The sequence below is a fragment of the Camelus dromedarius genome, chromosome 23, assembly GCF_036321535.1.
Source record: "Camelus dromedarius isolate mCamDro1 chromosome 23, mCamDro1.pat, whole genome shotgun sequence".
NCBI classification, from domain to species: Eukaryota; Metazoa; Chordata; class Mammalia; order Artiodactyla; family Camelidae; genus Camelus; species Camelus dromedarius.
In genome coordinates, this window is record NC_087458.1 from 18,495,535 (window position 1) to 18,508,109 (window position 12,575).

Consider the following 12,575-nt stretch of genomic DNA (forward strand, 5'->3'; position numbering starts at 1 on the left):
AGATGAAGAGAGAGCTAAGGAGCTGGAAAGTAAATTGGAAAATATTCCAAGATGGCACCACAGGGGAGTAAAGAAATGGAAACTAGTATAGAAATTCAGGGGTTTGGGAAAAGCTGACATGTTCTTCCAAGATGCAGCTTCTTAGCAAATTTTTCTTGATGGAAAAGAGACTATTATAAGGCAATAATTTCTTCAGTCTTCTTCATTGGGGGAACTAAAAAAAAAAAATTACATAGAGAAAGTCTTAAGAAGAGATCTGGACTCTAGGACTGTCAGGAGGCAACCCCAGGAAAGGGGATTTTACTGGAGAATTAGAATTCATAGGTGATTGAATGAAGACTATAGTTGCTGTGAAGGCAGATGTAATTAGGACAGACAGAAGCTATGTTTAGGCATTTGATATCCAAAATCTAAATGGAAGAAATTAAAAAAATAAATCTTCGTGGGAGGACAGAAGAAATAAGAGTTTAATGGTGATATTTAATGCTTGAGTTCAATGCGAGAAGCCAGCCGAACTTGCACCCTGGTGAATATATTTCCTTAAGTCTTACTCCAAATATTTATTTATATTAAGCAAAATAGTTACAGGAGACATAGGAAAGTTATGCTCATATTTGTACTTTTTGTTGTTAAATCACCCAGAGTATTTCAGCCACATCTGGAGCAAGTTTACAGCTGGGGACCACCGCCAAATACAAGGGTCCAATATTTACTTGGAAATAGCAACTACAATCGCAAGCAGAATGCCAAGAAGGAAGTCATCAATCTCTTTAGAGCTGACTTGTATCTTCAATTATTACAGTACAATAAGTATCTGATCACAGTTCCCTTTCAGAAATAAGACAAACTACTGATGAATGGGCAAAGGCAGCAGGCCCTGTGGATTAGATGGAGGACGAAGGCCTTTGGTCAGAAATGACCTGTTTACAAACACAGGACTGGGATGCTTTTGGAGGTCGCCAAGCACCAATGGCCTTCAACCAGGCTTTCTTGTCATAAAATAAGGAAGGAGGAAATCATTCCAAATTTTAAAAGTAGATTTGGTAAAACTGTTAACAGCATGCTTCTGGGAAAGCTATTTTCTTCCCCCGCTAACTTCCCCCCTTAAGTAGGGCATACTGTTCAGAATTCAAAACTGGCTGGCCAAGTTTCTAGGATAAACAAGACTTTGTGGCTCTAGAATGAGCACTGTCTTGAAAGGTGATTTAGTTTGGAAACAGGGGTGAAGGGAGAGAAAGAGGAGTTCTTAAATGAAAGGAATATGGACTTCTAAAATAAATAATGAAGTTCGAAATGCCTGGAATATGTTCCGAGCACCAGTGTTTCTCCAGGCAATTTTGGCTACTTATTATAAAATCCAAGCCAGTTTGGCTAAGCCCAGAGCTGGCTGCAGACCTGAAGAAATCTCCAATGTGAAAGCCATCAAGAAGTGGGACTCGGGCTATGTGTATAGAGACAAGTTTTAGAAGACAGCATAAACTTTTGGGGAAAGCAGGATAATATAAACTTTGGGGAGAAACATAAGCTCTTTAGGAAAGACAGGGAAGAAACTGACACTACTTAAAAAACAGAATAAGAAAAATATTCCATTGAATAAGTTAGAAGAATATGAAATTAAGTACCAGAAAAAGAAAACAAAGAAAAATGATTGGCTTTTTGGGTAGTTTTTGTTGTCATTGTTGGCTGATATTTGCTTGACATGGAAGGTTTTAAAAACCTTTCTTTTAAATCTGCCTTTAAAAATGATGAAAAAGCCCCTTGATTCAAGAAAAGATGAGAAATAAGCATTCACTTTAAAGGACAGTAAACAGGTTCAGTTTAGTGCTTGTCAGCAAGACTGAAGGTTAAAAGGGAAAAGTTGCAAAACAATGATATTTTTCCAGTTTTTCTATAAACGTCGTCATTGTTCATTGAGCTAGTAACTTTTTTATTGACAAAATTATGTTTTTTTTATAATGCTAAAAGATCTATTCTTTTCCTCTTCCGTTTATGGAAATATAAAGAACTCTGACTCAGTTTGAATGCTTTGAAACCTAGTTCTGATGATTACAGCAAGATGTAAAAATTAATGATGTTTTTAAAAATTGAATAATTTGATATAAAAGAGGCAATGGTAACATGTTTTTCTTAATGGTGCATTGTTTCCAAACCCTATAAAAGATTAGTTTACCTTAGAGTTTATCGATCTCAGCACTCTTGGCATTTTGAGCCAGGTCATTCTTTGAAATGCGGGCAGCTGCATGTATTCTAGAACACTTAGCAGCATCTGTGACTAGATACCAATAGCGTCCCACACCCCAAGCTCTGACAACCAAATACGTCTCCAGTTATTGACAAATGTCCGGGAGTTGCAGGGAGCGGGGATGTAAAATCACCCCCAGTTGTGAAGCGCTGGTTTATTTTAATAGTGTTAAAAGAAACCACTTAAGACTCACCTTCTAATTACGGTAGAAATAAAACTTATGTGTTTAATTGGTATCCTCAACACTAGAGTGTTTGTGACAAAGTCACGAGTGTTGAGATGACGCACGTAAAGCACCTAGACTGTGCCTGGCATGGCTTGAATGTGTAAAAATATGAGTGATGATGATGATGGCCCTGAAGATGACAGAAAATGAGAAGGAGGGGAGGAGGTGGGAGGAGAAGGGGCCAGAAAAGGGAGAAAGAGGATGCTGAAGACAGAGCACACGCTCGGAAATGTGTGTCTCTCACGTGGCACTGGGTCAGAGCCTGCGCGCTGCAAGGAGGTGGTGGAGAATGGAGCAGTCAGGTGGGGATAAAAGGACTGGATGCATTTTCATCAAAATATTGGTGTTTCTTGTTACAATGATCTCTAAGGCTTAATTCCTTTACACACACGGCATTTTCTCATCCCGATTAATCCTGACTTGGCTTTCTGGGGGAAAAGCAAACAAATAGATAAATGCCTATCAGACAAGTTGGATTTATTTCCAGGACAGATTGAGAGAGAGTATAAGTTATCACTCACTGATTCAGTAAAGCTTTAAACTTCCTCATATTGTATTCAGATCTATTGACATCCACACCCATTTTGCATATAGATTTTAAAAAAACATCTATTGGCTGTAAGGCAGTCAATATATGCTAATTGCATGCAATTTGATTAACTTCACAGCAGTGAAGAATCTTCTGACGCAAACACTGTCCTGTGCATTTAAAGAGGGGATATGAGACTCAGAAAATGTAGGCAAGTTAAGTGAGTTAAGCTAATTAAGTGAGTAGGTGAGTCTGAGATGACTCAAGTTACCCTCACATGTGAGCACAGGTCTTTCTTGTCACCAGCCCGCAGAGCTTTCTGCCACCCACAGCTGCTTGTCATGAAAACTCAGCACAAACCAGACAGCAGGCAAACCACCCGACTCCTGAGAGATGGCGGAAGCCTCTCTCTGCTCTCTCCTCTTTCTTTTCCTCTCTCCCTCCCTGGCGGTCCTTTAGGCCCCTCAGTAACATCCTCCTGCTCCCCTTCCTGCTCAAGGAAGCCGGAGTTCATTCGAGAGTTGGCATGGAGTTCCCCTGGAGATCACCGCTGCACGGAGGTACGACCCATTCTGATAGATGGGACACCACCTTGATTTTGCATCGATCACAGGGAGCAAGAGGGACCTCAGGGTGGCAATAGGACCTTGCCCTCTGGCCAGGCTATCAGCCCGTCGGTAAATGTGAGTATAAAACTGAACTGATTTGAAATTGTTGACATATTTCCTTCTCTTTGGTAAATACCTGCTGCCCTGAGCCCTTCAGGGTCCTGACCTGGTCCTGGGCCTCCCAGATATTTGAAAATATTTTGAATATTGCCTTGCTCGGGCTAGTGCTTTTAATGCTTTTAGCTACTGACTGAATTCTATTAAAAAAATTGTTTTCACTGCCCTTGTAGGTCACACCAGGGTGGGTGGGATAGTAAGAAAACAAATTTGCCAATCAGATGGGAGAGATGGCTAGTAACTAGTGGGAACTGATTTCAGAGGAGAGGGGTGGAATGTAAAAGTAAATTCCCTGCACCTTGATACGGATGGTGGTCATCACGGCTCCTCATCCTCGCTCCAGGAAAAGGTGAGAGGGGACGCGGGAAAGAGGAGAGTGCCCGGCAGAGTAGTGTTCCATCAATATTTGTAACTGAACAAAGAACAGAATACAGGACTGCCTGACAAGTACAAGGAACACCTCACGATACTTGTTTCTGATGGGGGTTAAACAAGGTAATTAACTAATGCAACAAATGTGAAGCACTCGTTCTATGCCAGGTTTGGGCTAAGATACAAAGTGGAATCCAACCAAAGATGATTAATCAACTTAGAAGGGAAACATCAGATTGAGAAATGAGAAGCTGCATGCAGCAAGAAACTGATGGGCCAGAGAAAGGTCTGATATTTTAAAAGTTATGAAAGATAATGAGCAGAGAATAAAAGCAGCAACAGGACTCAGACATTTAAAATAAAAATTCACATGATACTGGCATTAGACCAAGTAGAACAAACTGGCTGTATGAGACAATTTTCCCACCAAACTCGACCTTACTAAACTTACACTCCTGAGTGGAATATGGGCCCCATCTTTTAAGACAGGCGCTGAGAACATCTGACTGATCAGAGAGAGGGGCTGATGGGCAGGTCAGCGCGACAGGCATGTGACATTCACACCGCGCGCTCTCCGAAGGGCACTGCACTTGGTTCAAAGCTGTCACTGTCTTGAAATTCTTGGCAACTTTATCTTTTGAACTTGGGCTTTGTAAGTGAAGTCCAATGGGACAGTGGAGCGTGCGTGGGGACAGAGGAGATATGTGCGTGCTCACATCCCCATGCCTTGCCGACCCTCTGCATTCAGGGACGCCACCTGGCCCCCCCAGGATCCTGTGCTCCTGTTCCATGTCAACACCTCTACAACAGCAGGGGTGCCGACAGCTACAAGGGGCCACAGTTTCCATTAGGACCAGAGCTTGCTTCCAACGCAGAAAGAAGCTCATGGCATTCAAAGAGACAAGAACGACCTAGGAACCCTAATGTATCTTTTCTTTCTTGGATAACTGCCTGGTATGAGCCAAGCTCTTAGGCTGAAAATGATGATAAAGAAGGGGAGAGAAAAATAGGGCAACTCAGAGTTCTTTTTCCTCTCAGTCTTTCCTTACTCATCATCAGAGAGTGTTGGTAGAATGTGCACATATCCAGAAGTGAAACAAAACCTTTTGTGCAAGCATTTTCACTGTTCTGATAAAAATGAAATATTTGCAATTATGAGATATAAAATACAATTTTGGTAATTCTACATACAAGCTAAAAGGTCTTATAATTTGCATTAAAACTGGCACTGCATAAATGGTAAGATTCTTTCCGGCAGTTAAAATTGAATTTTTTCTTTACCTAGAATGGTGATGAACCCTATCGTGCTTTTAAAAACTTAATTTTTTAATTGTGGTAAAATACACAACATAAAATTTACTGTCTTAACCTTTTTAAACTGTACAGTTCAGTGGTATTTACGTTCACATTGATGTGCAACTATCCCCACTGCCCATCTTCAGAACACTTTTTGTCTTGCAACACTGAAATTCTGTACCTATTAAATAACTCCACATTGTTCCCCTCCTTCTCGCACCTGGAACCACCATTCTTTTCGTCTGTATGAATTTTACTACTAGGTAATTCATATACCCAGAATCATATGGTATCTGGTCTCTTGTGAATGGCTTATTTCACTTAACATAATGTCCCCAAGGTTCAGCCACATTGTAGCATTTCCTTCCTTGTTAAGGCTGAATAATATACTGTTGTATACATACCATGTCTTCTTTATCCATTCATCTGTTGACCGACACTTGGGTTGCTTCCACCTCTTGGCTATTGTGAATTATGTTGCTATGAACACGAGTGTACAAATACCAGTTCAAGTCCCTGCTTTCAATTCTGCTATAAACCCAGAAGTGGAATCACTTGATTATATGTTAACTCTGTTTGAGGACCTGCCGTAGTATTTTCCATAGCGACTGCACCAACTTATATTCCCACCAACAGTGCATGAGGTTTCCAATTTCTCCACATGGCCGCCTATATTTGTTGTTATCTCTTTTTTGATAGTAACCATCCTGATAGGTGTAGGCTGGTATCTCACTGGGGTTTTGATTTGTATTTCCCTAATGGTTGTTGATTTTGATTGTGTTAGGCTTTATAACTAATCAAGTATCTTTAAAGGAGGAAGATTTATTAATACTTTCAAGTCACTTTCTCCCTGCATTCTGAACACATCGCCCCACATTTTCATTTTGCTTTGGGTTCTAGAAATTACATAGCCAGCTTTGCTGATGGAAAAGAAGGAATAATTGAGAAAACTGGCTGGGTAGTGACTTCACAATCTGAGCGTACAAAATCTCTTTGCAAGGAGATAGTGATCACCTGTTGCTCACCTCGCTTGGTGACTGAAATAGAGAAAATAGACTTGATGAACGTTCTAGAGATTTATGTGAAAGGAAAATCGCCTACCCCAAGGAGATGCAGCCTGATGCAAAGGGTCCAGTCACTGGTTTCACTATGGATTTCAGCTTCGGTATCACCTGTGCAAGTGCTGGGCTTATTGTTAAATGTCTCTCTGAGCCCTGAGTGGCCAGGCAGGGCGGTGGAGGCAGATCCTGAGATGGGTCAGTGTTGACTTGTGGGACACTTGCCCTGTTTGAGGCTCCTGCCTAGCTTCCAAGCAACCTGCACGTGTAAAAGAGAAGTGTCCACCTTTCCCTCTTTAAAGTAGACACCATCGAGGTAAAGCATGAGTGGCCCACCAACTGTTTTCTCTGTAAGAGAAACTGAGACTCAGTGATTTTACACCAAAATCCCTCGCAGAGTCTGTCAATAGGTTGGGCATTGGGTATGGCTTTTCGTGATAGAACACCTTTATTTCTCTTATTTTTCCTCACTGTACTTTATTGGAAAACTGAGATGGATTAAACCAAGGTGATTAGCCAGATGTTACTTCAAATAAGCTAAGTTTTAAAGTTAAGGCAACAATTAACACATATTGACTAAGCCAAAGTGCTTAACTGTTTTCTATGAAATAGTTTATTTTAGTGTTGAGTATGGAGTGGCTACAGATACGTATCTGATGTGAACACCGAGTAAAAGTGGCAACACCAGTAAAAGTGGCTGTGAAGACCTGAGAAGCTAGAGGACAGGGCACGTGTCATTTACACTGCTCATCTCCCACCATACGTCTTAGGTCATCCAAGGCACTTATCGAGATGGTTAAATAAAGGAGTGTGGAATTTAAAACGAGACATACCCCAGGCATAAAATCAAGTGCTTGAGCTTTCTTATAGTTTGATTTCTGGCATTTTACTGACTAAAATCTCTCATTTATGCAATTTACTTTGTAGCCTTAAAATGTTTAATAGATGAACTGATTTCAAGAACCTCATGAAATACTGTAAAATCAGCATTTTTCTAGACCCAGTTATTATAAAAGAGCACTACTATCTCCTGGTAAAGGCAAAAAGACCCACTACCACGTCCATCACGTCATCTCCGCAGGACTGTGGACGCCAACGCGCACTTACGTATGAGCACGCTGGTGTCTGTGTGATTTCCTAGGCACGTTCGTCTACGCAACTGGCAGGTACACAGCATTGTGCTGGCTGCTGTGGGGACACAAATAACATGTGTTCTGTGCTATCACATGCTTACATTCATCCGCCTTCACTGGGGCATCATGCTTTCCCTTCAATTCCTACTGACTTGTTCCAAGCAGCTTCTTAAATAAAACAGGAGCCAGAACAAAACAGTTGTGTCCCCCTCTCCCTTATTCTACTTGCTTTCCAGAAAGAGTCAGAGTAAGACCAACATCAAACTCGGACAGGAGGCCCGAGCCCTACGTCAGTCTAAGGAGCGGTTCCATTTGTCCACAGCACTGAAAAAAGCAGTGGGTGGACTGAGAAGTAGGGCGCCTCTCAGCTCCTTCTGACTCAGTGTCTGTCCACTGTTTCGTGGCCATTTCCTACGCGAACACAAGCCCTACACTGCAGTCTAACACAGATGTGGAAATGCTTCTGGATCGACTCGCGCTCTTACTCCCCACTCACAGAAAAATAAAATGGATTCCAATCACATTTCCACATGAAAACACAAAATTAGACTAAAAAAAACTGAAGTTACCCTTGACTTAGGAATATTGACTCAATATAGTTAAAGACATCTTCTAATGGCATTTTCAACATGAAAACACAAATTTGTGCATATTGTCTAATCACAGTACATACAGTTGGTGTGGACAACAGCGCTGACAGGCCACCAGGCAAGTTGAAGAGTGAATGGAAAATGAGAAATTTCTATTTTTTCCTTCTCAGTTTGTGTACATGTATAACCATTTTCAGGATACCCACATGCTGCACAATTGAAAGATGCCAATTTTTGCTATAAAGAATGCTGAAGTTAGAATTTTCTAAGGCAGAGGGTGACTGCACAGCTAACAAGCAACCTCCCAGAGAGCTAACACCAGGTATCTCTGTGTGTGATGTGTACTCATTACCCTTCCTCCACTTTAGATGATGTTCCATTTTCAATACTGAACTTTTCTTGAATAAGAAATCCCCAAGTTTATAAAATCTGAGGGCCATTTCCAGTGAACTTTATCAGGATAGAGAAGCCAAAAGACCACAGGCATTACTGGGTTGTAATCGGCTGGAGGAACAAATTAATCAGTATTATTATCACGAAGTTGTGGCAGGGTAGTAGGTTTCAGTTATTGGACATAAATCGCAAGAGTATGTTCCAGGCATTATAAAAACAGTGACCTGATCTCACTGGGTAACAGCTCAGTATTTAAAAAGCTACTTGAATTTTTCTGTTGATCTTCATTGTTGTTAAATAATGAGAGTTTTGGTGGTGGGAAAACTTCATTTTTCAAGTGCAAGATGATCTCAGCTGAAGGAGAAAATGAATGATTAAGGGAGGGAGGGAAGGTAGTCCTGGCATCAACTTGAACATATTTTTCTCCATTTTTGAAGGCTTATGTCTCCAAGGTTACCATAATAAAGTCATAAACATGACAGCCAGTTTAAGGGTCTCAGGATTAATGAACCTCAAGAAAGAAGAACTGATAAACTGTGAACCAAGCCACCACTAGCACAAAGCTCTAATAGTGACACGTCCACCACCAGTATTCTCAGCAGCAATATATTTAAATACAAAGAGAACTACATATATGATATTGTCATATAAATATTTCCTTTATTTTTTCACAGTTAAAATTTTTTAAAACGTTATCTTTTTTTTTAATATTTCTTTAAAAGCAGCATACTTCATTAAAGAAACATTGGAAATGTGGATTCTTTTTGAGAAATAATCATCCTCACTGATAGACGATAAGCAGAAGTGAGATTTCTACACCAACAACTGGAAGATTAACTACTGGTGAGTCTAGTTCCAATCCCAAGTAAAAGACACATGTACATGTCTTAGGGCTGATTTTGTCTTCTTGGTAGAACATTTCTATTCCTCAACTATACATTAGCTACTGAAATTCTAAAAATGTTCATTTCCCTGGGTATCCTCTTCTATCAAAGGACTTGGTATTTATTATGTTATTTACATTAATTAACATTTACAAAGGGTGGAGAGAGCAGAGAGAACACCCTGTAGTACGTAAGACCTTGATCTCTTTTTAAATGTTCTTAGTGGACTATAATATTTTGCAATTATATTTAGATCTTCACAGCTTGCAGGTATCTTGAGTACCTCTTAATCTGCTTTCTCCCTTCAAATTTCTTTCCATTCTAAACAGAACATTTTTGCATCTTAGTACTAATCCTGTTGAACTAAAAAACAAACAAAAAATTCTATGCTTCATACATTTTGAAATAAAATGACCAAAGAAATAAACCCTAAAGGAATCATCCATTTTTCCTATTTAAATACTGGTATTTTCTATTCACCCTACTTCAAATTTCCAGTTCTATATACATTGTGAAGATGTCCATGTACCCAAGTTTCTGCAGAACCTCCAGTTTTATTATAAAACTTCCTCCTCACACACATTAGACTATGTGTTTTCACTTGTTTAAACAATCCAAGCAGTTTGGCACATTTTAAAGTTAACTGCACTTGTCACTGTTTTAAAACAGACTGAGATGAATGGTGACCTCTGCACCCAGGCTCCTGACTTTAGAGTCATTACTGTTGGCTAACTTGACACTTGAGTGTGAAACATCCATCTCCCAGGAGATAACCAGGCAAGGCAAAAATAGCAACCTCTAAGGAGAGGATTTTGCTACTTTTAGCATTTCTGGTAAAAAGGCTACTTAAAATTAAATAGGAAAGCTATTAATAAAAAGTAAGTAAGGAAACAAGCTACCTATGGATTTCACAGTAGGACCGACCCCTCCTTACTGGAGGCTAACTGAAAACAGACTGGGCTATAATTTGTAGCTTCATGTTGGCCATTTTCAAATACTCCAATGATGCTCTCCAATCATTTTACTATCTCCAGTTTTATGGCGCCATGCTATGCTTTTTGCACTGCTTAAATTTCCCATTTTCATAACCCAAATGCCAAAAAATTACCACACATTCCCTTATACAGTCAAAAATAGGTTTACTGGAATGTTTTTAGTTATAGAAGAAGGCAGCAACATTTACAACATTGAGCTTTTGTTACACCCATAAATGTGTGGAAATTGCTTGCAAAGCAATTGTAATAGCAGAATCTTGCAAATGTTGACAGGATGGTTCTGTATGTCTTTCAGCATAATGACGTGGTACTCTACAGAGGCTTCCTGACCACCAGCCTGACTCCCACCTGGATGCAATAAATGCAAGTCCTTATGCCATTAAAATAACAGTATGGAATATCGTTATCAGTGCTTAACTATATACACAGATAATGAACTGGCAAGTATCTAGTTTCAAATTAGACCCTTGAAATATGGCAGAATCGAGGCTGATTATCTTTGCCTTAAACATAATTATTAAAAGCACATCTTGTTAGAAGGGAAGAAGATAACTGGACATTCTCAATGCTCCAATTTGAAGTGATACTTGCCTCTTAATTTCTTGAAAAAGAAGCTCTGAAAGTTATATACATGGGTTTCATTTAAATTATGCAGCAATCTTTTATTATTGTCCCAGATTTTGTTTACTGAAGATCTGTCACCAAATCAAGTACGGTATTTCACAACTAAAAGAACTGCAAAAGAAAAAAATGAAAAAGAAACATATCAAAATCAGATTCACATGCTATGTTAGAAAAAATATTCCTAAATGTAGCTGTGTCCGTTTTGGAAATAGGTAATGAGGACTGAACTTTTATCTGAAATGACAAATAATAAATGAGAGTGGAGAAGCAAAGATATCATAAAACAACCTAATGTCATTTTGATCAAACAGATTATGGTATAACCATAGCATAAGGTGGCTAAAATATTTTTAAAATATTTAACACAAGGAAATACTTACAATGTATTTATTATAAAGAATCTATATGATCTAACATGTTTATATACTAATAGGAAAAGACTTGACATATACACAGTAGTTACAGTAACAGTAGCTACCTCTGTGCAGTAAGGTAACAGTTGACTTTTATTTTCTTTCTGCTATTCAACATTCCATACAGTCGATTCTTGGTACTTGGAGTAGCTCTGTAAAGTCACCACTCCGAGCCTCTGGCTATAACATTTTTGACAACCAATCAACATATAACCTTGTTTTACATGTACTTCTTCTATATGGAGACACCTATTTAATACACATTGTTGATTCATTAACATTGAACTCATGTCTGAACGAAGTTTTTCTAACACACGTATTTCCTCCATAGGGCACATCACAGCCTTCCTGTGCTCGGCAACTCTAGACAGCACTTCAGTACCAGTACACCTGGGGCCATTTTAAACACTAAAATCATCAACAAAATGCACAAAAGTGAGAAATGTACTAAACAGACTTTGAAGGCCACCTGTTTACTTTATGAGAGATGAAACTAGAAGGCAGAGCATGGCCTCATTAGACATCAGCTGGGAGCACACGCAGCAAGAGACTCCAAGTTTCCACTTCTCTGAACACACCTGCCGGTGATGCAGAAAGCACCTCAAGTACCAAGTAACAAGTCAGTGTTAGCTAGCAGGTGAGTCCACAAATAATGAGGTTGACTACTTCTTTGTAATAACTCTTCTTAAACAGAAAAGAATGTTTATCACATGGAATTTTTCAAAGGGTTTCCAAATCTTATTAAAAATCCCTATAAATATAAAGAAGCTTTGGAAAAAAGGAGATACTAAAAATGATTTGACCAGAGAAAGACAAATATGGTATCACTTGCATGTGGAATCTAAAAAGTAATACAAATGAATCTACCTACAAAACTGCAGAAACGGACTCACAGACATAGAAAAAAAACTTATGGTTACCGAAGGGGAAAAGGAAGCGGGTGGGGGATAAATTAGATTAACAGATACAAACTACTGTACATAAAATAGATAAGCAACAAGGATTTACTGTATATAGCACAAAGAACTATATTTAATATCTTATAATAACCTAAAAATGGAAAATAATCTGAAAAAAAATGTATATATAACTGAA

The 12,575-nt window shown here is 39.1% G+C and overlaps 1 protein-coding gene across 7 annotated transcripts in view; it reads right to left on the reverse strand.

Annotated features, from left to right (window-relative positions):
* Positions 1–9,197: 9,197 nt before the first annotated feature.
* Positions 9,198–12,575, reverse strand: part of VAMP4 (vesicle associated membrane protein 4) — a 28,050-nt gene continuing 24,672 nt past the window's right edge. For 6 of the 7 annotated variants that reach the window (XM_031435768.2, XM_031435764.2, XM_031435763.2 and 3 more), the window contains one exon: positions 11,087–12,058. In XM_031435768.2, the coding sequence (XP_031291628.1) occupies positions 11,997–12,058 (62 nt within the window). In that variant the 3' untranslated portion in view covers positions 11,087–11,996. Of the gene's footprint in view, positions 12,059–12,575 lie in introns of all 7 variants that reach the window. The other variant, XM_031435770.2, reaches the window with a different exon arrangement.